The sequence below is a fragment of the Nesoenas mayeri genome, assembly GCF_963082525.1.
Source record: "Nesoenas mayeri genome assembly, chromosome: 5".
NCBI lineage: Eukaryota > Metazoa > Chordata > Aves > Columbiformes > Columbidae > Nesoenas > Nesoenas mayeri.
The window spans coordinates 38,153,177-38,180,444 of NC_137548.1; the positions used below are offsets into that span (position 1 = coordinate 38,153,177).

Sequence of the window (27,268 nt, forward strand, 5' to 3'; positions counted from 1 at the left end):
GCCACCTCCTTCATAAGTCTGTGCACTTAAGAAAAAAAAACCACTAATTTCTTCTCACTGTTATTGTTCAATGGCATTTCTGCCATGGGTTCCTCTTATCTATCTCACTAGGTTCAGCACTTTCCATGAGAAAGGAACTATCAGGCCAACAAAGAGACCCCAGCAACAACAGAAACTAGAATATTACTTTTGTTAAGAAAAAAGCAGTTCGCATGTTGCACATTGCTGGGCTAGCAGTTGCAGAGATGACATTTCCTGCTTATTTCACAACAGTCAGTTGTGTACACATCTCCCATGCAAGCTTCTACCAGTATTGCTGGTCTACACTTATGTGCCAGGTACTGAAGTTTTGTACTTCATTTCACAGAGGACTCTACAGAAGCCTACAAGCAGTCAGTTGTGGATGGAAGTGCTTGCCAACACTTCATTCAAATTAAATATTCTAATGACTGAAGTTCCTACACCCACCACTGAATGCCTGAAACATCTTGATCTGCTAATCAGATGGTTTTAGGTAGTTCTGATAGTTCATTCCTAAACAAAAATTAAATTTGTAATTATTTCACTGGTCTCAGTGTAGATACATCTTAAAAGCATCTAAACTGAGAAATATGGGGAACTCAGATCAAACCTGTATAGTGGCTTTATCTTCTGCATACCAATCATATTGACAACATGACTGTCTTTTAAACAGCACAAGTCAAAAATGAAGTATGTAGCAAACAAGGAATATATTTAGGCAGTTAGAAATGACAGGGAAAGTTGAATTACATGCCTACTAACATTAACTTGCCATACAGTATTGGATAAGCTGCAATACCTGTGCTTCAATTTCACCCCTGTAAAGCCAAAGCAAATACATGACTCTCCTCTCAAACACAAACAGATTTGCAGGAACTAACATACTGAAATAAAACTGTAGCTTCTTTGTCCTCTATGCAATGCAAGCACAAGGTTTCTGCTGTACATCTAAAGCTTGTAGGTGCATCACAGCAAAATTCATGGCAACAAATTTTCACTAGCAAAATGTACTAAGTACTGTTATTATCAACATGCTTTGCAGTGGCTCAGATCCCAGTGATAGACACCAGTGTGTGGGAGCATTCCCTAGCCTCATAAGTTCTTTGCCAACTCTTCTTTGGAGTGAGACAAAAATGCGAATTGAGTTTTTTAAAGGGAGCTTGATACATGTTTTGAAATGAATTGCATGAAGCCGTTATTTATGATAAGATTGACTCAGGAAATTTCAGTCCCAGCAAGCATCTTCTGCAATGTTATCTTCACCTGTTTGTGCAACAAGAACACAGGTAGAGCAAGATTCTTGTTAAAAGGCTGGGCACCAATTTAGCCAGCAGTATTTCTTTAATAAGCTTTACAAAAAGGGCATTGAAATAAAAGGGTCTGTGAACGTTAGGGATAGAGACAGCCAATTTTGTTGATGCTAGACAAAATAACTGGAAGGTTATCAGGCAAAAAACTCCCTTGACTCCAGTGATTAACCAAGAGGTTGAAGTGGACAAGAAGAGGGGCAAGTCTAATAGGATAAAAAAGTTCACCCTGTCAAGAATTTCAAGTTGCATCCTTTGGTGAGGACAGGATTTATTACACATGTCCATGATTGCTTTTGTAAAATCCAGTGCTTACAATCATTGACACACTAGTAGTGACCGCACTGGCAAATAATTGTCCTCTGCATACATGACTCAAACACCATGTTCTTTTCAGCTTATTTAACTATGACTCAAGGTTTTGGCCACCAGAGAGAGAAAGCTTATTCAGAAACAGTATAACAGCTCCGTTGATGGTGACAACCCCATGTTTAAGGAGAAGCACTGAGAGAAACTCTACCTGTTTTCAAGGGAAGACTGGTAACTATAAAAAGAGAAAGTGATGAAGGTATCTTAAAAACATCAATAAATTCTGAAAAACTAGCAATTTAATGATCTACAATCCTGAAGCAATTTATAATCCTTGACCAAACTGATATTTTTGCATAGGCATAGAGGCACTTGAGCTACCTTCATGAAAAAAATTAACAACTGACCTATAAGTCTTATCTTTTTTAAAATGAGGTCATACTGGTACAGAACATCTACCGATCTGTTCACATCATGCCTGGATTAGGCAAGTTACAATCACAGTGCATTTGTTTCCTCCTTCCCTTCTCCCTATCCCCCAGGTTACCCTTAAAAGCCTTTCCTGGCACTGTTTCCGAAAATAAATTGAGGTTTGAGCTTGACAAGCTGTATATAAACCAGTACTGTCAACATGTGCGCAGAAAAGGTGCACAGCCTTGAGATTTTCATTTTTGCCAGACTTCAGTCAGAATAAAAGCCTGGGTCTTGCTCAGTTCATCTCAGATTAACTACAGAGGCTACCACATTTAATTACAGAGTCAGAATTTTATCCACACCATTACTGTACAAAATAGAAATTCAGAGACTTATCACAAGGTGACACATTATTTATTCAGTAAAACTGGAAAAGGAAAATGAATATACCCCCACCAATCTCTGCCATAACAGCCAGACAATTCTGCCAGCTGGGATATTTCTTTATCCTGACAGATTTCGCAGCTTGCACACACTTGTGTGGGAGCATTACTGACCAGTGAGAGAATCTTACTGCTCTAAAGACCAAGTCACCCCAACATTTCAATACTTCTCTCCCCATAGGAAAACAAAATTCTGACTACTTCATCTACTTCGGATGTCCAGTCTGATTCTGTGTCACATAGCATCCAGAAAAGTCACTGTCTCAGAGCTATTTACTGAATTCTGGATTTACTAAATCACTTAACAGTCACATCCAAACTCAATTGCTGGAAATCTATGGTCCAATCCTCACACTCCTCCCAGCAAAGCAGCTCCCATTCTCAAAAATACCAGTGCATGAATGGAAAATACAATATATACATGCAAATTACTACTTCTGGATTACAAACTCAGAGGGACCTTGAAAAAGAGATTTATTATTTTATGTGAAAGATCAGAACGGTGGAAATTATTCATAAATTTATTATGGAAGTGAAAAACATTGTATTCAGGTTGAAAGTGCAGAGAGAATTCAACTAGGTACAGTGCATTTGTGTACATATACATCAGTGACAGGTAACTAGCAAAACAGAAAATGATCTTACTGTTGGTAAAACAGTAAAAAAAGTAATTTTAAGTATTTCATGGATTGGTTTATGGCCTTTGATTATATCAGCCAATAGCAAAACAAGCACAAAAAGTTTGTTTTAGATAAAGCAGAGAGAATTGGGATTCTGAATCCAAGGATAGTCTGGATGTAAATTTATAGAACAAACATTTAGAGGCATGAAGGAGCTGGCCCACCACTTCCTACAGTAAAAAAAAAAAAAAGTTTACAATAAATACAAATCAATCTGAGAGTCCGATAGATGGAAAGCTGGTGGATAAAGTTTTCTTAATACCTGAATTTTAATATTATGTTTAAAAATGAGTAATGGTGAACCAAAAAGAGCTTTCTTGGCAGTTCTAGTTACTCATTAGTATCCAATCACTTAATGGCAAATCAATACCTCCACACATCGCTGCCTTTGGAGAACATGGAGGAGCGGATGACCTCAGGAGCCATCCAGGCATATGTCCCAGCTGCGCTCATTTTGGTAGTTTTATGCCATTCCCTGGCCAAGCCGAAATCCGTGATCTTCAATATCTTGTTGCTCAGATCTCCATTTTCCACCTTTTCGAGTATCAGTACTGGAGAAAAGGGGGGGAAATAAAAGGTATGCAGAGTAAAGCTAGTATTTATGCAAAAAAGATCCTCCTTGAGATCTCCTGAATTTCAAGATTCTCCTTTACTTTTAGTTATTCAAACATATCACACTCCGTTATAAGTTATTTCAAGCTAATCCCTTTATCTGACAAGAGAACAGCTGTCTAGCAGATAACTTCAAATTTAACCAAAATACTAAGTCCCAGAGAACAAAGAGGTAATAACATAATTCTTTAATATGGTGCCCAGTGCCATTCTGTATAATAATTCTCTGCTAAGAAGAAGTGAACCACTGTAGCTTCTAGAAATCCAGATAAGGGAAGATATCTCCTAATTAATCCTCTCTCAGCAAGCCAGTAATAGTATCTTTTTCTTGAACTGCTTAGGGGACTTTTTGTTTTTTAAATCCAGATACACACACAGGCCAGATATACCCTTCCTGTAAATGCATGAGAGTGGAAGCTCTATGTATATAGAATTTTTTAAAAGTCACAATTAAAATAAGAGACTGATGACCAGTAATAAAATGCCCAGTTCAAGACTTCATATACACCACCATGTAATAGATACCCTTTATATGAAACTATTTTTTTAGATAAGCTGCCAAAGTTTCTACCACGTTTCAGTGGCAAAGTAATCTATATCCTAGAATGTTAAAACACCCTGGAGGCAAAACTCAAGAATGATTTGTTATAAGGCACATATTCCTCTTTACCCAAACTGTACTGTCACACTGTTGTGAAATGAGCGTAAACCAGAGGCCAGAAGTATCCACTCTGTTTTAGCAGCACCTTGTTATCCTCTTTATCTTAATGTGAAGTGACCACGCAAGTTGTGACAGCAATATAGCATCAAGCAACAGAATCTAATAAGGCCACTAAACCTTCATAACTAATGTAACCATAAGCCTGCGAAAATATTTTTTGTCACTTTGTAAAGGGCTGCAAAGAAAAAAACATTTGTATTATCATGAGTTCAATGACTTTCCAGCAAAAGGCAGCAACCCACTAATATACCATAATTATTTCAGCTACTCTATGTTGAATATCATTACTAATACAGGTTCTTAGAAAACAAGGGGTTTTTTTCCCCCTCTACATGTTTGTGTGTGTGAGTTGCAGAAAAAAAGCCCCACAGCCAAACAATCACGGATCATAACAGAACCATTGCAAAAATTACAGTACATATAAAAATGATATTCAGGACCATTTTTAGCTGTCCAGGAAAAGACTCAGTATCAGTCTCAAGTGCACACAGTTGTTTTTATTTTCGGGGGAGGAGGGGCAGGGAAGATATCTTACATTCATTCTCATACTTCCCTCCAATAATCAAAACGGGATTTCCCGTGAAAGAAAAGCCAAAAGTGTTATTTGAACCCTTCTGCGTAGTAACTCATACACATCTAAATGTTAATATACTGCATTTAGTTTTATTAAAGTAAAAAACTGTCCTCTCAAAATTAAAAAAAACAACAGTTATCCTTTCTCCAAGGCTACAGAATTCACAAAATACTACAATATTTTTGTGGGCAAACTCAAGTTGTTAAATAACTAGACTTACGGTTAAGCTCTTGGTTCTTGCATCTTTTACAAAATTCCTTTCTAAAACTAATGAATGCTCCCTTTTCCTAATTGCAGAAGAAGGAGGAGATTGAGGCCTAGAGTTACTATTCTCTTCACCTGGGAAAAAGCATGTGTTTTTAGAACCACACTTCAGTGTGGAACAGAACCGCCACAAGAAACAGAGATACAAAAGAAGGCTTCCTTTGTGCCTAGCAAGACTATCTTTTTTCCTTCTTTCTAGCAGCTGAAGGACTGCTAAGACAAGTTGCTAACAGGTTCCTTGCTGATTGCAAGAGTGAAAAGCTTCCTAGAATAAACATGCTAAGTTTCTTCTGCTAGTATGTACCCACTCTGCCTAAAGAGCTGACAGTATAATAAAATCTAATTCTAAATTTAAATGCAGTAATATATAGATACACAGTGAAGTTGCAAGGTAAAGTAAAACTTTGAAAGAAGAAAGCATGGGTCTGGGGTTTTTTTTTTGGTTCCCTCCATAAGCACCACAAGCAATAAGCAAATTTGTTGTTCACACGGTAGATCATATTCTGTTTGAATGAGCTCAATAGCAGGACAGAGAGCCAGATATCACAGCTGGGTTTTCCATACCTTTCTGGCAACAGGTTATTTAAATCTAATTACCTTGATTTGTATTAAGTTCTACCAAAATAATTAGTACTTACACAGATCCTTTGTATCCATGAACTTGTTCTTTTGTTAGATGTAGGCTAAGTAAGATAAATCACCATGACAAAAGACCACAGAGGACAATGAAAGAGGTGGCTTTTTTGCAAGTCCTTGATTCCTTAGTAACATCCTTGGCTCCCCTATATATTTCCTTGTAATAACTGCTTGGGATAATAATCCTGCAACCCAAAATTGTAAAAATTAATTTTAAGAATCATATCTCTCTCCAGCTTCTTGTTGCAGTTCTCCTTACCTTGGTCACTACCAACAGGTTCATTTGTAACTGCTAGGAGTTTCCCTAGCCCACCTGTCAGATTTTCAAACTGAAAACCTTGACTGTCGCTCTTGCATTTGCCCAGATGTTAATGAAGAAACTTGTAAATAAACAAAATATTAATTCCTTTCAGCTTCTGCCTTAATCTCTTTTATGGAGAACACAAGCCAGGTTGCTAAGACGCTGCAAAGGCATTTTACTCATGCTAATCAACCTGGTCTTCATTACTTGTCAACTTCAGCTACAACTGGTTATTGCCTCTTGTTTAATACCTTGAGTGCCAGTTCTCTTCTGCAAGTGCTGTTTCTGCTGCACTCGTATTAGGCTACCACAATACAAAACACAAATGAGTAATGTATTTCCTACAATTACAGATTTAACATACGTTTCCATCTTTGAATAGATCTGACCACTTAGGATCGAGCTAACATTTGGCTACATGACCAGCCTAAAAATTCAGACACTAATATAGAGCACCTACACCAAAAGTGCAGTTAATCGACCAGGTGAAGTAAATCTTCACATTCTGGTCTGTTGATTTAAAAGATCTGCACGAGTTAGAGGTTTTTAAAAAAAGGTAGAAAATTGATTTAAGATTTTTTTCACATTCCCAGCCTTAAAAAGAGAAATGGTTTGTCAGCAAAGATACTGGGAAGAAGAGAGCCGAGTCAGCAGGAACATGCAGAATGTGTGTCAGCTTGGGAGTGGTGGATCAGTATTTCCCCATTCCAACAGGACCCATTCAAGAAACCTCTTCATTTGTACATGCACAGAGCCAGCCAAGTTGTAGATTAAGGTATGCTATGTACTATTTGATGCTCCTAACAACTCAAAAATGTCTTTTTCTTCTGTAGCACAGGCTAAAAGCTGATCTTAAGTAGCATGGGCAGAAGCCAGCTGGTACTGTGCAAAAGATGCTGGTGAAGCAGAGCAGGTATTACAAGCACATTCAGACAGCTTTGAGAATCCAACTGCTCCAGTAAAACAACTTAATATAGCAAATCATCAATACTGTTCCATGCATACTGCAAGTGCAAAGTAAAGCATGGTGGCTTAAACTTGCATTAAAAACTCTTGGCAACTTTAGGTGAAGGGTATCATGAACATGTATTCTTATAGGAGTAATAATCCAGAAGTGCTCAAATATATTTTCATATACTCCTGAAAGACGAAGAACTTGTCCTCTGCAAAATAAGCTTTTGAAAATTAGAAATTAATTAAAGCTCAGATGAATTCTGTTCAGCAATACAGCTCTTCCATATATGAAGGTGTCCCAGCTGAGACAAGAATAAAGGAATATGATCCAAACAGGCCTTGGTACCTCCTAGCAAGGCTTTCCCTGGATCAGGCAGTCATCCAGATACTGGTACCTATGATTTAGAGGTGTAATTTCAACTACTAAGAATTTATTAAGAACTTTATTACCACAGGGACTATCACGAATCATTACTGGTAATGACTGATCCCACTGTTAAATTTCTGGAGAGCCAAGCAGACAGCAACTGCTGAAAAATGACAGTCAGTCAAGACACATTAGGTCTGAGCTTAGATAGAAAGACAGAAATTAAACACTGGGCCTCCTCCTATCTAGATTATGATGAAGACCAGTCTTTTTCTTTGAAATGTAAATGTCTACTGAGGTTCTTCTGTATTATTTGAGAACATATTTGATGCTTTACAAGAAGCATCCAGGATAATTTTCATATCAGACTCTTGGGAGAAAGTTCCATGAAGTACAGAGAAAGAAGTAGATACCATGTAAACAAAGGGGTGGGTTAGGTAACAAAAGTCAATATCCCAATACTTACTGTTTTGATGACAAGACAGACTAACTAGCAGAACAGTATACAGTAGAATTCAAAGATCATTTGACAAGACTCAGTCTGATACAGTCCTTGGTCATAACGTCTGACATTACAGCTAGTATATGAACAACTGTGTATTGCTAGAGATTAGAAAACTTGTTATATTGTCAGTATTTTTTTAAACACAAGTTTCTACCTATGTGGTGCTTTGGCTTTTGCTCAGGACAAAACAAGTTGCAGTAACAAGGAGGAAAGGCAGCACCGTGTGGCTTGTGCTTTCATCACTAACTTCACAGCATTTTCAGTCACCTCCGAGTAGCTCAGAGCTATAGGTGGCAGCTGGTAGCCTACTCTCTGAAGATTTCAGATATTCTATGCTTGGGACTTTGATACTTCATGGACAGCCACCATCACCCTAACAGCACTAACTGCAGCACACAGGCCTGTAAGACCAACCCAGCTACCAAACAGCCTTTCTTAATTGTGTCATTTATTGTGTTTGTTGCCATGAGTTAGCTGAGCAATCAAGATCCATATTATGACAGAATCATCCTTAGTCAACAAGTACTGACATTTACCCCTTCAGAATCACAGTAATGTAGAAGAGTATAATTTCTACAAGAACAAGTCCACTTGCTTAAGACATGGTTTTAGTTGTTTTGACTATTCAAGCAATAGTTAAGAAGCCAGAGCCAAAGCAGACTGAAAGTTTACAAAGAGCATCTTCGGTACATTCTGCAGATCACTGAAAGCTGGCCATTAAACAGATCTTTCACCAGCTCTAATACTCTTCAATTAGTAGGGAACACATGATGCTGAAACAGAAGTGTCATTAGAGAGTTCCTCAGTCCAGCCTCAATCTGCACAAAGAGTGATGAGGAGTTAATTCAGCCAATGCTGGCACCATTTAAAGATGTTTTCCTGGTTAGTAAGGGGGAAAAAAAAAAAATTCATGATGTACCCAAGATCCTCTTATCATTGGTTGTGATTTGAACTAGCAGCTTTTCCAGCAAAGTCAGAAGTGGTAGAAATCAACTTATTGAGGTCAGGTGTAGTCCATTAACCTTTAAGTATCATTCTGCATGTGCATTAATAGCTAGCAGGCTCTCGACAGAATCCAATGTCAGTCTTAAATGAAAGTGATCAAGTCTTTAGAAGTACATAGATCCCAAAGAGGATGATTTTCAGTTTCATGAGTGATGGCTGTATATCAGTGACATCAAGAAGAATGAGGTGGTATATTGTGGGGTTTTTTTTCCCTGCAGCCAGGACCAACTCAGATGCTTTTGTTGTTTAAATGAAGATTTGTACTGAAGACAGACCTCACAGAAACAGACCCACTAAAGTATGACTGACACAATAGTATCTAACACTGAGTCAGCTCTTCCTCCTGCTCCAGCCCATTCCACATTATTATGCTTTACTATGAGAGATGTTTGTCTTTCTAGTAATCAAAGCAATACAGAAAGCAACTTGATTAAGATTTCTACGATACCACTATATCCTTCAACCTTCATGTAGTTGCTACTACTTGATCTTCAGTTCTGTCTTATAATCAGAAATCATTATGGAGATGACTGCTCTGTGAGGCGCCAGACAGAGCAAGAGTATTTAACAGAACAGAGTTAGGGCTGCTGTTGGTCTAATGAGACCTTTGAGAAGGGTTCCAAAGGTGGAGCTTCATGTTAGAATACACAACTTTCACTAGTAACTCATCAACTTTCACTAGCATGTTTAGGATTGGGACTATATGTATCTAGGACTATTTTATGTACTTTGAGCAGAAGAAATCACTGCAGTGAAAACACTGAAATCTGAAGCTTTAAAATTTTATTACTGCATGCATCCTGTACTAGTACCCCAAACCACTGGTTAGTTCTAAGGAGGCAAAACAAAGGATCAAAAGAATTCTGAAGGAATACAAACTGAGATAAAAAAAAATTAACAGATTAAATGCTAGCCAAGTTTCGACTTTGCCATAAACTGTAAGACAAAACTGCAGAATGGCTGCCCCGGAGGCAAGTTACAAACATTTCTATAGAGATTAAATTCTGTCTTGCATGCATGAAATAGATGCACACCCACCACAGCCTCTCCTGGTCAAAAGGTGAATTTCTTGTCCTTCTGCCTCCTCATGGATCATTACAGCGTAAGCTGGCTAGGATGAAGCAAACTCAAAGCATCTCATAAGGTAGTCTCCCTAGGCTCCCAACATAATCAGAAAAGACAAAGACTCTCCAGAATGGTATTCCAAGCAGAAGTCTAATGTACATGCTTTGAACTACTCTCTACAGGAGCAGATCCTGACCAGAGACATCTGTGCTAAGTGCCCAAACTCAAACCACATGAATCCCTGTGGCCTAGTTTAAGTAAGCAATTTAAATTAGAGAAGTTCCCCAACACAACATATGTTCAAGAGCATCTGGTGAAAACCAATTTACTCATAGTTGCAAGATTATCACAGTGCTCTGACCTTTTTTTTTTAAATTTTCAGAAATATATTGTTCTATTAGAAGGACAGCTAATGGAAGTCAAACTGGCACTACTGCTAAATTTGTCTTAAATAAAACTGTCCCTTGTCCCACAAAGGCAGCTGGAGGTCATAATTCATTGCATCCTATACCACCCACCTTAATGATCCCTGAATCAACTGAAAAGTGAATAGAGAATATCTTAATGGAACACACAAAGCCTTACTGCAAGGAGGACCCAGTTACCAAATATTAAAGAGCTGTATTTTCTTCACTCATGCATCAACCAGTAAGACATGAGATGAGATATACAAATGCACCACGACAAGGTAAAGACAGGGGTATAAAGCTGTATATCCTTTGATCTACTTGTATCAACATTTTAAGAAAAATCCTAAGAGAGCTGGGTAAACCACATCTAATACGTCAGTACCACTCCTGCTTCTTAGCCATTGCAGTAAGAAGTTGAAAACTGCTGAGCAAACTTTGTTTTGGCAATATTCTGGACTTTACTATAGTCTTGCAATGCAAATAACTGCTTTATTGATATGTTTTTCATTCTGCTTAACCCAACTTATTTCTATTACAATATGTTTTTTTCCTCTTTCCAATTATGCTAGAAGCACTAATTGGTCCAGATCTCTTTTCTTCTGCCAGAATATACACATTTCTATCCCTTCCCTTTCATTTTCTTCTTCTCAAACCCATCTACTCTTTTTCCAAACACACTTCTCTACCCTACATGAACAGATAAGCCATCTGCACTGGATCTTTCATCTGATTACTAAACAAGCATGACAAGGCTTTTCTTGAGTTCTAAGATGACTACTTTATAAAACCTCAATAGTACATCTCCTGTTTTTCATTTAGCACCATACTACCTCCAGTACGCATCAAAAGACAGTTTAAAGGGGTAAATTACTTTCACAGAAAGAAAATTTTCACAAGAGAAATTAAGAAAAAAAAATGTTGGCACCAAAATTAACAGCTACTGCTTTAATCCTCTGTTCTGTTCATATTACACCAGCAGAGCCAGACGACATGTTACAATCTCTCACAAACACAAACTTCCCCTGGAAGACAGTAACACTGTCCGATTTTTTTGCTTGTTTCTTTTGGAAGGGTTATTTTAGTTTTCACCTACACTTTCGGGCAGTTAGACCAGCACTCTTAGACTCCAGTGGGCCAAAATAACATGAAAGAGCAAGGAGGGAAAAATAAACATTTTATCCATACTGATCCAGTTGCCAGTAACATCAAAGAACTGGTAGGATCTGGCTCTTCATTTCATCTTGCTGTCAAAATTAAGTGACCAGGCAGCAAAATATGGTCATATAGCTACCATTTTCTGGTTTCCCAGCCTAGCAAAAGGATTAGGTTTATCTGCATAGTATAGCTCTGAACAGAATACTCCTTTGCTTTGCTTGTGCTCAAAGTTGATTCATCACTTTAGAAGCAGAACAACATTCAGGAAGGAACTACTACAGTGTCATCACCCACGGCAAAAATAGCACATTTTTATATATGAAGGTAGAGGAAAAGTGCTGCTGTCTACTATCTACTGCGCAAAATAGCTAGGCATACCAAAATTATCTAGCTGTACTGGCTTCAGCTTCTTCAATTACTCTGCTGCTATATACCAATTTATTTAGCATGTAGCAAGTCAAGAAAATAAAGAACTCCCTGACTTGTTAGGTAAAAATTGACAGCAGAACATCAAGGAAAGCAAGATTACCTTGCAACACCGCCACAATAGTTAACCACCAAACTCCCTATTGCCCCTATATTTCATGACAACGGGTGTATCAGCAACTTCATGTTCCCTTTCCCAGTCCAGAGAGTGTGAGTGTATTAAGAAACAGGGCAGAAATTGAAAAAAAATCCAAGACAGTTTCTTGTATGGTCCAGCTTAGAGTTCACACCAAGTCATTTACCTGAGCATGATGCTGCTCAGTAAGGCTGGCACAGAACAAAGATCTACTAGGTAATGAACATCAAGCCTGATGGAAACGTTTACAATCATGACATGGAGAAAGAAAAACGAGATAAGACAGGAACCGAGTGCAATGAGAATTCAGAGTATACAGACAGAAATATGGAAAGGAACAGACTGGAAGATGAGGATCCCTACTGTAGGGGGAAAAAAGCTGGATTTGTTGTCTGTGGTACACTGGGATGTATCTCTGACATGATGGGCAATTGCTGGCTTCATATTTAACTCCCATGTAACTTTTCCGCAACTGGGACAACATAGTCAGTATTTAAGTGCCAGAATACCTGGCATTTTTTTCTTTAAATACTACTTCTAGGCAGATCATGAAACAACAAGGCTACTACCTAGTGATAAAGCAACATTAACTCGTGTTTTATCATTATATTTTGAAGCTTTATCAATTCTTCATAGAGATGCCTACCACTAACAGTGCTTCTAGCATGCTAGGGTGGATAGTAGTGCTTTGAAACAGGTTGGGAGCACAATCTGAAGAAACTATCAGAAGCTTATTTGCCAGAAATGTAATAAAATCAGATTATGAAGGTAGTTCAAGTTAACCTGAGCTTAAAGGGAGCTCCTGGACCTAGAGATAGAGGAGGTCGTGGAGGTTCCAGATGTGGCCCTGACTGTGATGTGAAGTTGAAAAGACCTGAAAAATCCAAAGGTGATCTGATTGCCTGTAAGTGCCGGTGCACTTCAGTAGTTCTGTTTTAGTCTTCACCAAACTTAGCACTGCTGTGGGTCAAATGCTTTGCCATCCAAGATTCCAGAAATGAGGAAAACAGTCATATTAGACATGAGGAAAAAACACAGCAAAAGGATGTAACCTGCAAGGACATCCCACTCACATACATTCCCAAAAGCCCCTACTCATCATTTGGTGCGGTACTCTGTCTCCTTAGAGCCACATCAGCTGGGTACACAGTGCAAGAGCTAGAGGCAGCAACAGCAATGGGTGGGTAAGACTGACCAGAGGAAGGACTATAAATAGGATAAATGTCGTCTTTGACACTTCACTTGCTGTAGAAACATTTAAATCATTGTGCAGCCAAGCAACTATCTGCACACTTAGTGAAGTTTCTTCCCCAGTCTCCCATATTCTTATCTGGACCCTCAACTAGATTTCTCCGTTAGTCCCAATGCTTCACCATATCTATTGTTATTTTGTTAGATTGAAGAGAAGTGAAAAGACCACTACTTAAAACCTCAAAGGCCAAAAAATGGCAAAGGAATTCAAACTCACCCAGAACACTAACTTATCTCTCCCAGAATAATACCATGCATTTTTGCTGCAGTTAGGTGTTTTTGCAGATCACTCCAGAGCAACTCAACCACCTACAGATACAACAGCCTAGTACCAGATTTGTTTTCCCATAGGCATTTGCTCACTTGTTACTGTACAATCACCATTTTCAACAGCAGTAAGGTCAACAGACAGCTACAAAGAGGGGAACTAATACTTACACTGTCATAGCTGGAGTGTGAAAGACCATTGCTGCAGCTGCATACTCACTGTTTGTGGGAATATTGGATGCATTTTAAATAATGCATCCTCCATTCTGCAAACAGCAGCTTACTGTGGCTTCACTTACCAAAACGCAAAATGGCAAAAGTTTTGACAGTCAGTGGATAAGCATCAGCCTATCCACTTCCTCCATTTAGATAATTCAAGTACTGTAAAGAGATGTATTAGATACCAAGTCCATCAAATCCCAGGTGCAAGAGCTTTACAGAAAGAGTAAAACCTTTATGAAAACCAATGCTTTTTCACTCAGAGACCCTTAAATGCAAAACATGAGCAGGGTTTCAGTTCTAAAAGCAGCAAGTCTTTTCCATGGTAGGATTTCAGAGGAAGCCAGACCTGTAAGAGGAGGTACTACCATCAAACTTCTTCCTGCAGAAGTTTCAAGTGCAGGAGTTGAAGGAAATGGAGAATATTTCAATTTCTAAACAACTCCACATTTACCAAAAATTGTTTTACACAGGTTTCAGAAGTCAGCTAAAGGCTTACTGAAGCTGAAGTTGTGCCACAGAGGAAAAAAGTCTGATCAATATCACAGGATCCAGACTGTCCCACCCACCCACAGCAGACATGTCCAAAAGAAAGCCAATCTGTTACAGGAAACCTTGTACTGAACAAAGAATCTCCACACTCAACCCTATCTGTTTTCTAAGGGGTGTTCAGACAACAGAATAAAGTTATCTGAACTAGGACAGCCCTAAATGCACTTTCTGAGAACTTCCAGCCAGAGGATCCATGAACACTAAAATATTTATAATACACTTAAATTTGAACTTCTTACACACACAACCTAGAATCTCACAATTGTGACAGCTGATTTCAATTTACAGTATTTTTTATACTCATCTCCTCACAATCTAGCTGTAGTCTTCGCTTTGTCCAAAGCCCTTTGACTGCCTTCTAGATCAATTTCTAGTCCAAACACTTTCAACTACTGGGAGGCTGTGAAATTCAGACAAATTTGGATTTATATTTTTTAATTAAGCTTAATTCAGAAAAATGAGATAATCCTCTTGCATGGGTCAATTACTACTTTTATGCTTGCTTTTATATGAAATATGAAAAAAAGCTTCCAGTGTCCTCTGAAGAAATGCACTGCATTCTGGAAGTCTTCAGGATTCTTATTTAGAAGATACTACAGTAATAGAAAATATTAATGATACTCCTATAGTTTTTGAGAAGTCCTTATTTGAAGGAGGAAAGTATCCATAGATCAAAGAAAGACGTTCTTGCGTAGAAGAAGATGGTTTCACTGAACTTACTATAATTGTTCCAATCCCATTTTCCCCTCCCATGAATAAACAAAACTACTCAAGCTACATTTCAGCTCAGATGCTGGTAGTGGGAACTACAGGATGTTGGATAAAAATATAACCTCAATATATTGCTTCATGCTGCTGCATTGTCTGAGATCCATGGTCCCAGAGAGGCAGAAGCTAGCCACTAAGTCCACAGTTTGCTTAAGAAATCAAAAAAGCAGTGTCACTGCAAAAGGGACAAGGGACTGAGCTTGCCAGGTGTTCCTTTTTTTAATTATTAAGTCCTCTTGGCAGTACACTGGCACACTGCCTTGAGGACAGAACGAAGCTTTCGGGAAAGGATTTCAAAAACACACTCCGAAATGAGACTTCATATTGCAGTGGTCTGCCAAGTTCTAATTTGCAATTTTAGCTCTACCTTCCATCGTTAGCCTGCACAGCTCTGCCTCACAAGTATCCAGATAATGAGCAATCTGCTCTTGATCCCGCATTCAAAGTACTTAAAGCGATTAACAGATCTGCACATGGACTGAGTCTGGGCTTTCCGCATGCGGCCTTTACCTACCTTCTGTTGAGTACTCTGCCGTTCATTTCAGTAGGACTGCATCTTTATTCTAATATTTGTGGTGCAGAAGGCTAAGTGCTGTGTAAGATCCTGTAGAGCGCAGAAGTTAAGACTTGCTCAAAATTACACATCTTAGAAGGAAAAACAAAGAATACAAATATTGCCTCTACTAATAAGCAAATATTTTCTTTTATTACTAACCATCCAGCAACAACACACTTCAAAAAACACATATACCTTGGAAGCAAAAGCTTTTAATTATCGGGTAAGTGTGAGGGTGCAGCAAATCCATAAAGCTGGCCAACTGTCCTCTTCTATCAGTGTACAGGAGGTGATTGATGTGGCTGCACAGCAGTTCTTGGATTTTAAGCCGTGCGATACAGTGACTCTAAAGAGCTAATGCATAATGGGGGAGGGGATAGGAAAGGCCTCCAGAGCCACTATATATTTAGACTGGATCCTTTCACCTAGCCAAGCTGAAAAAAGTCTTATCGCTTTAGTGTTCTGGTACAAAACACTTTGCTCCTAGAGAACACTCAGGTGAGTTTCCTGGAAAAATTGAGCTGTTCAGCTCTGGTTTCAGACTAAATTCTACCATACTGCTTACATCAGAACAACCTTCTATCTCAGGCATGGATTACTGTAGTATTCATAACCAGTTAAATGCTCCAAGGAAACAATATAATTACATTTGTACCCACACTGTTTCACAAAATTGCATCAGTTTGAAAGCTTGCAACAAATCAAGAACTGTATTAAGGCAACAACAGAAAGAGGGAAGAGTAGAATCACATGAATGATGTTCATTAATTGTCACTCAAGAGACTGTCTATAAAGAGATTTAATAATAATGCTTCTTCAGTGGGAGCCATTTCCAGGTATCCTGTTTCAACTGGGATACAGTTGATTTTCTTCCTAGTAGCTAGTGGTAAGAATGTTGATAATACACTAATGGTTTGGTTATTGTTAAGCAATGTTTATACCAAATCAAGGACTTTTCAGCGAGGAGGCTGGCAGTGCACAAGAAGCTGGGAAGGGACACAGCCAGGCCAGGTGTCCAGACTGACCAAAGGAATATTCCATAGCATTTAATGTCATGTTCAGTATATAAACTTTGAGAGTTGTCTGGAGGCTGTGACCACTGCTCAGAAACTGGCCAGATATCAGTTGACAGATGGTGAGCAATGGCACTGTGCATCACTTGTTTAATATATTCTATTATTTTCCCTTCCTGCCCTATTAAACTGTTTTTATCCTAACCCACAAGGTTTATATTTTCCCAATTCTGTCCCCATCCCACTGGGGCAGGGGGAGTGAATGAATGGCCGGGCATGACATTTAGCTGCCTGCCAGGTTAAACCACAACACCAGGCAAACAGAAACATGAAATTCATGATGAAAAGCAGCACACAACTGTTTTGCTTTGGTTTCAATTAAGACATCTCTGTGGAAGAGTCAATATAGATGAAATACCAGTCATTTCTGGAATAAGCTGATACTCCACAACATAGAAAGTAAGGAAGACATAAAAACTCCACAGGCAGTAGCACAAACCACACCAGAAACTGGGGGTTTGGTTGGTTTGTTTGTGGTGGTGCTTTTTGTTTTTGTGGGGTTTTTTGGTTGGTTGGGTTTTTTGTTTGTTTTTAAGCAGATTTAATTTTAAAAGTCTTAAGAAAGGGAAACAGAGGGGTATTTGCATTCATCAGAACAAATGTCAAAAGGCTCTGAGGTGCATGATCAACACCAAGGCACAGCTGACAACAGTGAAATTCAGACTTTCTTGAATAATGGGAAGTTTTACCTTAAGCTGACCACAACAAGTTGCCAGCTGTTGAGAAAGAGACTAGTCCTGCACTGTTGCACAAGAAGGTTTATGCAAGATAACAGTTCATGCAGTAAAGCTACCAGAAAGCTGCTCAGTTTTTGTTGTGTTAGATTTCTGTTAGTTTTCTGACTCGACTTACTTGGTGATCAGAGTGTGACAACATAGTACCCTGATGAAGCATTAGGAATATCCCCCAGTTACCAGATGAATATAATCATATCAATATACGTGACTGATCACATAAAGCAAGAAAAAATAAATAAATAAATAAATAAATCCAAGGGCAAGATGGACAACACTTCAACAAGCACAAAAGGCATGAGTTCTATTAATGAAAGTTATGGGATTTTTTTCTTATTTTCAGGATCCTTGAACAATGCAAAGTCAAAAGCAACTAAAGACTATTTTCTCTAAATCCTGTAATACTTTTGTGGCAGATGGACCACATGGCTTGGTTCACATACATCCCACTGACCTTACACATACCATCTTTACAGCAATTATCCATACTAGCACTTCTTTATAGCATTCCAAAAACCCCTCAGAAATCTCCAATTTAAACAGAGCAATTGTTGCGATAAGCAAAATCTTAGCAGCAGAAATATTTACTTGTTACTAGCAAATGAAGCTATTGGCACACTGACCATCATTTGCTACACATCTAAACAAGTAAGCCTATAAATCAGCAAGGTTGAAGCCATGTAGCCGTGCTCACATTTTAAATGAGGGTTTCTAGTTGCAATACAAATACCAAATCTTAACATTTCTCAACAGCCAAAGCAAATTCCAGAAGCCTGTTTGATGAAGCATCAGAGGAAGATGTTGTACAGCTAACTAGTAGCTTGGCTTGTAGCCCTAAAGATAATCCAGGACTTCAGTAGCACAGCATTCAAAGCACATAGAGGAGTTCAGAGATAATTTGGAATCCATATGTGCTTTGGAGAAAATTTGCTGGTTTGGGAGCATATTTTTCTTTTTAATTAAAAAAAAGATGTTTTAATAAATGCTTGATTAACACAACAATGCTTTTATAAAGTGGGGTGGAAGGACTGTGTGTGGCAGCAACACAAACAGATCATAGGAGGGCTGTCTATCTTCCAGCTACTTCCTTCTGAAGAGGACCCTGAATGATGCTGCACCACGCTGCCATTGCCACCACAATGGCTCTTCTACAGCCTGGGACCCAATGATATTCTATTATGCAAGTGAGTCCCGTTCTCCCTGACCTTAAGAAACACTGATGAAATCAAGTATCATTATAAATTCTAATACATCACGATAGTTTCTCTTCCCTGTGCATGAGGTTCTGCTATTTATTTTTCATATCTGGAAAACGTTCAGGTCTCAGGAAGCCTGAACTTACTTTTCCATTAGCAGCTGGACAATTAAGAAGCAATTATCAGATATGCCAGTTAACTTTGGCAACCTTTTGGAAATCAAAGTCACACCAAGCTGAAACTATCCTAGAATCAGAAAGCAAATGACCAAAAAGCAGCTACTTAAAACCACAAGCTGTATCCTGTATTCTTTCCAACAGCCTAAGGTTTTCCTTGTCACATGGGAATATGCACCATCTTCAAAATGGGATATTACTTAAAATAAAGGAATCATCTTGGGTGATGAATCATCACTTCAAAGGGCAAGACTGTGCTTAAATTCTGATGCTTCAAGAGTGATTTGCTTTAGATATGCTGAAATTCTGAAAGGAGTTGTTTGATGAGAAAAGCAAAAGTGAAGCTGCTGACAGAAATTTCTCAAAGTTCAAATTAAGTTTATTGACATGGAAGCAAAGCAAAGCAAAGAAAAAAAAAAAAAAAGTGGAGCTGTAAAAGTTATTCTAGCTTCCCAGAAACTCCACAACAAGGCTCTTCTCAGTCTTGACTTGCTACTTAGGAGTTTAATTAAAAGACAGATTGATTCCAGCTTTGTCACAGACGGTGAGACAGCGAATTGATGGGAGCGGCAGACAGATGCCCAGGTCCACCTTCTGCATGATAGTGCCCGGGTCTGCTCCTAATCTGCTCTATGACTCCATATGCACAATTTGGAGAAAGCGCCAAGTGTCACAACTCATGGCTCCTCAGAAAGAAACGTGCAGAAAAATACATGAAGTAGCATAAAGACATGTAAAGGATATTAGCTACGTTTTTAAAAGTAACAGACACATTTCACTTAAAAAGGAAAGGAACTCTTTCCACTCTTGTCTACAAAGAGAAGAGAATCCATTTGTGAAATTGTCTTTTTGCTACTTGGTGTAGCCAGGAGAATACTAAAGTCTTACCGTATAAGATTTATGCCCACAAGGAAGTCTTCATATTTTTGACTTGCAGTTAACAATGAAGAGATGAATTAATATTCATCTAAAACTATTTACAGATGTATTATCATTTTTGAACTCTCAGAAATCTACTAAAATATACTTAAAACAAGACTACAACATGAAAGCATCTGTCAAACCTTTCAAAGAAGAAAGTAGTTGCACTAATTTCACAAGTTAAGAAAAAAAAAGCAAAGTAAACTGTCACCCAACTTCTATGAATTCCCAGCGCCCCAACAGGGTAAAAATTAGCATCACTTTCAGCTATAATTTACATATTCTGAACTAATAATAACACAACTTTTTGTTTTATGTGTTACCAGTATGAAGTTGATCATCACATTACCACATGAAAAAAATTATAGTTATTGGGATTTTTTTTTTTTTAACTGCAATACAAGTGACCAGGATATCAGCACAAAGGCTGATGATCTAGGGAGACTGAGAACTAAGCAGAGGAACCAGAACTAGAGTTATGCACCATTAGCAATATCATATAAAAGTCCATAGAATCAGATAATTGCTTAAGGACAGAACCTGAAAAGTCATCTTTAATCACCCTTAAGAGTATATTCAGGCTGTTTGAAAGGTTTGATTTCTACTATACACACTTTTTAAATCTAAAAAATAAATTTAAAATAGAGGTTTACTGAGGTTTTTTTTTTTTTGCTCCCTGAACTGAACCAGAGAACATCTGCATAAAATTAATCTCCCAGCTGTTGTTGTGCATATGTTCCCCCACCTCCCAAATCTCACATTTTTATCCCTTTCCTCTTACAGTGCAAGCGACCATCCAACTAAGACTAAATCAATTATTAACCCAGTGTAAAGCATTCAGATGCCATTGAAATAGTTTCACTATACTTTACGTGAAGCATTACTCACACTCATTTAATTGCACCAACAAAGGAATCCATTCTGATAGAAGGTACAACATTGGAGAGTTAGTCAGCAAATTCCACTCAAGTACCAGAAGCAGCAATAATACTGCAGACTTCCAAACCCCTTTGCCAACATACTTTAAGCAGCCCCTGGAAAAGCTCTACTCTACATCACCACCAGAGAGAGGAAGAGGTTTATATTAAGTACTTTTCCTTCTCTGAAAAGACCAAAAGAAAGAAGAGTGCCCATTCTGAGTGGACTGGGATGCGAATACTGCAACAAGGAATGTGATAACTAATCACACATTATCAAGACTGATAAGTCACTTCCAAGTCGTGTTGTCCTTGGGTTAGATTTGAACTAGTTAAAGTAATCCCTGCTTCTAAATTCTGTCTGTACTTTAAAAGAAAATAAAGAACAAGCAATATTGTAAGTCCTAGGAACAACTGTCCAGAGAGCATGTGAAAGTCAGCTCTACTAGCACTTCTATAAACAGAAAAATGCTTAACAACTGCGTAAAATAAACAAACAACGCTATAGCAGAGTTTGGAAATCTTTAGGAAGACAGAGTTGAATCTTAGGCTACCACAAGTTTACCTTGGTGATCCAAAAAGTAAGAGAGGTGAACATCTTCAAAGAACTAGAAGGGAAGAGCTACTGACTTGACTGAATCAGAATTGTTGGTGTTTATTTTGAGCTCTATCCTACATCTTTATTTGACCTTGGCCTTGTCCCTTTGCTGCTAATCTTCTGTGCCATTTTGTGGAACACAAATGTGGTGACTTTTATAAAGCACTTTGCTAACTGGCATGAACACTCTCAGCAAAATCTTTCAGTGTAGTGTAAATAACAAACGTTTTTTGCTGAGCCAGTCAGTCAAAAAAAAAAAAAAAAAACCAAAACAAATATGCTTTTGCTAGTTCTCTGCATCATTAGTTAACTGGCATTATTCCTATAGCAATGCTAGCATATCTAACATTGACAGACAAAGAGAAACTAACAGCACCAACTTCATTATTTATAATACTTCACTAAAACCAACATGACTGCTCTTTTTGATCCTAAGTATAATATGCCAAGCACCTTCCTTCTGAAGGGCCAGAAACGAGACTCAAATCACAGATATGAGATAAGAGATAAAAAAAGGGAAACTCTAAGAGCTGTGCTAAACGTGGTGATGTTGACTTCAGTGGGCATTCCTAGTTGCTTTTTTTCCACAGATCAGCATTCAGACTATTTAGGAGCCTTCACACTAGAAGACGCCAACTACCAATTCTGTAACGTACGCTCAGCGGAGCACCAACATGCAGATGAAGAGGGAAAGGTTACTAATATCACCAGATGAAGAGAAGAAAAAGAAGCCAGAGAGGATTCTGTCAGATTAATCAGATCAATTTTACATGGAATAAATTGAATCTCTTGAATCGAATGCCAAAAAAAGAGAAAGACTTATCTCCTCACATAGCGGAACAAAATAGCTTTCCTGAGTTATCTTCATTCTCTTGTGTAGTTATATGACTGACATGCAAGTTGGTAATGCTACTGAACACTTGTCTGCCAGACTCACTGCCAACTGCACTGACAATCAGCAAAAGAATTTCAAGGTCTCTAAAAATAAATCACAGGTGTGCAATCTGCTCTCTGAAGACCTTTATGTACTAATTTCCTGATAGTATCCCCAAAGCAATAAAACAGGCAGCACTTCAAACATCCAAGATTTACAATAAAAATCTGCCTCAATTGAACACACTTCTTAAAACATACACTCTAAATGTATTAGTATTAGAGGTAAAGCAGTGATAATGAAAAGCATTAAAAAAATTAAGAAAAATTATGAAATAGAGAAAATATCCATGTTTTCAGTTAAAAGACGGGAAATAGGCAATTTGTTTGGAGCATGCTTTTTGATGCAGAGAATCTCAAGAAACAGACACCTCCTGGAATCTTCAAATAATACCCTGAAGTTTAGCCCCTATTAAAAAAAGTTACCTCCTAAAGAAATCAAAACTTTATGTTCTTTACTATACCATCTGAAATGTTGATAACTATTCTGAGCATTGTTTTGAATCCTACTACTTGAGTCCACAAAGCTGCAATACCTTAGACCAAAAAGGATTTTTTTTCAAATCCTTATACATATATAATTAAGTAAATTCTTCAACTTGAATTAATGTGTCCACTTGACTTGCTTTAGTGTTTAAAATGTAATGTGACCTTCTTAAAAGGTTCATCATGAAGTAATGTCTTTATGCACTCTGTATCTGCCTAAATATAGGTAGACATCTAAAAGCTAGGCATTCTCCAGCTTTTTTCTATTCTAGCAGAAAAATTTGATTTTAAATAAGGCAACTCTGTTCTCTCCCATTCCCCCATCTCACTCCCTAACTCCCAAATTAGCTCATCCTGCAGCTTCAGATGGATAGTGCAAGTCCCAGCTGGTTCTTGAAGGCAAGATGAGTTGTATGAGAATCACTGTCTATTACTAAACATAGGCAGTACCAATCAGTAGATCAATACAGCTGATGCTCCTATGACAGCTCTACAGTACTTGCAGATGTTTAGTACATGAAATAAATTTCTCTGCAAGAATCTTTCCCAAGTTCTTGCAAGCAGAAGCTGTTCCTTCTGCAGAGACACATCACTGTCTATCAGTTGGTAGGTGGCTTGTAATTCTACAGGCTCAAAGTTAACATCATAACTTGTCCTTGATTATCCACAATAATTAAGAAACCTAAATACATCAGAAAACCACAGAAAATGCAAGCCATATATAAATCAGGAAGCAATAACATATTTAGTCCATTGATCTTTACAAAAGCTGTAAAAAGCTTTCCATAGGAAACAGAGCAGAGAAATTTCCAAGATACTTATTACATATAATGGAAAAGGGATTTCAGCAATGCAGTGACAGAGCATTCAGAAGAGACATGACTTGGGCAGTGTAAAGCTTTTCATCCTATAGATAACCATGACCTAAGTCCACCTGTATGTATAGGTAATATACACTTTTGGAAAACAAAAAAAAACAAAACATGAAAGACCAACAGTTCCTTTTCCCCAAGAAAAGCTCCCCCATTGTCATAATTTAATATCTATAATACTTGTTTTATAGATATGCCCAGAAAATAATATATATTTTCAAATGTTTAAAATAGTACAGATTTTTTTTTTAATTTATCTTCTACCACACAGTACAGAATTGAGAATTCTGTATCACCAAACTAATGTTAAATAGCTGTTGTAACCCATACCTGAGGTTACTAATTCATCTTATTTCAAAACAGACTTACAAACCAATGAATTTTCCTTAAAATAACTGAAGTCCTTCCTTCCAGTACCAGCTCCCACATTTATTTAGTTTCCCAAATGTAACACTGTTTTCTATAAACTTAGCTGGGCTAGGATTTGCCTATACCCACCATTCGTGTACTAGATCTGATGGCATCTGTGGTCAAGACCACCATGTAAATTCTCTACCTCTACCCTCCAAACATAAAGAGATCTTTGAATCTTTCCACGGCCATTCCCACCCATTCTTCCTCTTCCTTTACTATTGCTTCCTTGAAAATGAGGAAAACTCTAGTAACAGACAGCAAAATCCTCCACTTCTCATTGAGTATTTATAGTGTAGCACAATTATGTGCTGCTGATGCGCTGTGACAAGACAATTTACTTTTGCTGCTGACAGTACAGACCTTTTCTAGCATCCATACCTGTGTCAGGTTGGTGACATTGTGCACTAGTGTCCCTCTAGTTGCACTGGTTCTCTGGTTGATATGTTTCCCTTTTACAACTAGCAGTGTCTAGTCTGAATAAAACAGTGAAATTTGAAGCATTAACAGCTTTTTGTCTTAGAAATAACTTTCATTCTAAATGTCAAAAATGTTCAGAGAGCATTAAGCAATAAACTCTTAACGGCCTATTAGATAAATAAGCAAGCAAATGTTTTCTTATGTAAAGAGGAAAGGCTCAACACTTAAAGGCAACTATTCCTTATTCACAGATGCAGCCAGTCATCAATTTACAAGCAAATCACTCAATTTACAGCACTTATCAATATGCCCATATATATATATATATAAAATATATATATAAACTGCCATCTATAAGGGAAGGGTTTAGATATTAGAAAGACTTCAAAAACATTAAGATTGCCTTACTCTAACAAGAAGGCTAACTTTAATAGTATAATATTATAGAAACTAATTTGAAAGCTCTCAGACTTTCTATTTTCAAACTCACTAACAAGAGTTAATAATACTTTTGTTTTTCCCTTCACAACAAACTATGTAAATTCACTGCCACAAGATTTGAGGCCAAAAAAATACAGGGAGATTCTGCAAGGCCTGGAAATTTACGGCATTGTAATGGTTAATGCCAGCTCTAGTGAATCTATTTAAGATATTAAAATTCCCATCTGTCAGACCTCTTTGGTGGATGTTACTGCCTTCAAAGCAAAAGAGAACATGTGCCTGCAACCCAGTCACCCAGTTGATACTGCTTCATATTAACTCAAGCCATAAAGGAAGATTAGTTCATACCATCACACCTATCTAAACCACTGCAGCCATCATGCAGGTACATGTTTGTTCTTGCCATCTAGACACAGACAAGCAGAGAGAAAGGCTAAACAGCTGCATGCAGGCATCTGGAAAGGAGATGATGATCCACTGCAGCAGTTTCCTCCCACACTCATAAGTAGTGCTCTACAGATGAGTTTGACTTCAAGGCAATTTTAAGCTTGCCAAAACAGACATGCTATAAAAACAATACCCAAGTGGCAGTCAATAATGTTATTAGTATTACAGAGTAGCTATTCACCATGATTTCCAGAATCACAGCTACCAAAGTTCAGCCCCCGTGCTCTAATGGGTCAGCAGCATCCCATGTAAAGCACCACAAACATCAGCTGAAGTCCTGGGTGTACAAGGGAACCCACCGGGACATCTGATTTACCCAAGTTAACACTTCTGTCAACACCAGCTCTATGAGGGATAGAGAGAAGACCCAATTCAGCTAGGATGAGTTAAATCTCCCATAAGGAAAACAGGCTTGCATCTCACCTATACAACAAAATCTAGCAAGTAAAATGAAAGCTTGGGAGCATTTATCTTTCCAAAGGAGGATTTATCCTTCCGAAAAGTAGAAAACACATTTTAGGTCCAACAAGACTTTCCAACATATAGGATTCTGCTGAAGTGCAAATATAACTGAGACACTGTATTTATATGAACTACTAGAAAAGCATGCCCCATTTCCTGTTGCTTTTGCATCCAATCATTTAAATTGCTTCTACAAAGTGAAAGCACTTATCTGTTTCTGGTGCTCTGTAGCACCATACTATAGTAAAATAAACCCCTCTGGTATTGAATTAGAGGATACAGTGGTTCACAAGAAATTATTTCTAATTTAACATTATGCCCCTCTTTTCTTTGTACATTCTCTTTCCAAAACCTTACCCCAGCACTCAGGCTGCTCATTGTGTAGCACTTACTGTTGCTGGACTTCAGGTCACGGTGAATTATGGGAACAATTGCTTCTTCGTGCAGGTAGTTCATTCCCCTCGCAATCTGTACTGCCCAGTTCACTAGTATGTCAGGAGGAATCCTTTTACCAGACAACACTCTGTTTAGTGACCCTCCACGGGCAAACTCCATGATCAAGCAAAGATTAGGTTCCTTCAAACACACGCCCCTGAGAGCAATGATGTTGGGATGCTTTAACATTGCGAAGAGCTTGGCCTCTTGGCGGACATTCTCAATGGTCTGGCTGATGTCCTCATCAGGGTCATAGCGAGCTGCCTTCACAGCAACCTCATCTCCTATCCATACAGCTCGATACACTTTTCCGAAGCCCCCTATGCCAATGATTTCCTCCAGAACAAGCTCTGAGAAGTCGATCTCCAGGACTAGGGAAAGAGGAGAAAAAAAAATATAAACATTTAGCAACTATGTAGCCTTTACAACAACTGAAGGTCCATGTTGCCCAACCTCATCTTCCCTTTAGAGGAAGGACCAATTCTAAGTCCAAAACAAAACAAATGAAAATAGTAGTCCCTTCTGACAACATGTCATTGCCAAATAGTGCGGTAAAACTGATCTTGCAGTATGATAAAACCTGTACAAAGTACTCATTGTGAACAGTGATGAATTTGTCCTAATGGTGGTGAATGACATACTTAATAAAATAGTCTTCTCTTAACATGCTTAAACCCTTCAAACACTGAGACCCTTTAAGGATAAACCCTCATTTCCTGCCCTCAAGGACAGTACAAGGTTCCAAACAAGAAAAACACAGCCACAGGGTAATCTTCATCGACTTGACTACAGTGCTTAACGTGACATAGCTGAATTTCAACACAAAAT

General features: G+C 38.1%; 1 protein-coding gene across 1 annotated transcript in view; it reads right to left on the reverse strand.

Moving 5' to 3' along the window:
- MAP3K9 (mitogen-activated protein kinase kinase kinase 9) overlaps positions 1-27,268 on the reverse strand; it is a gene marked incomplete at both ends in the record, with an annotated part of 53,644 nt that overhangs the window by 20,685 nt on the left and 5,691 nt on the right. Inside the window, 2 exons of the mRNA XM_080345100.1 lie at positions 3,545-3,725; positions 26,398-26,811. Of these exons, the coding sequence (XP_080201226.1) occupies positions 3,545-3,725; positions 26,398-26,811 (595 nt within the window). The remainder of the gene's footprint in view (positions 1-3,544; positions 3,726-26,397; positions 26,812-27,268) is intronic.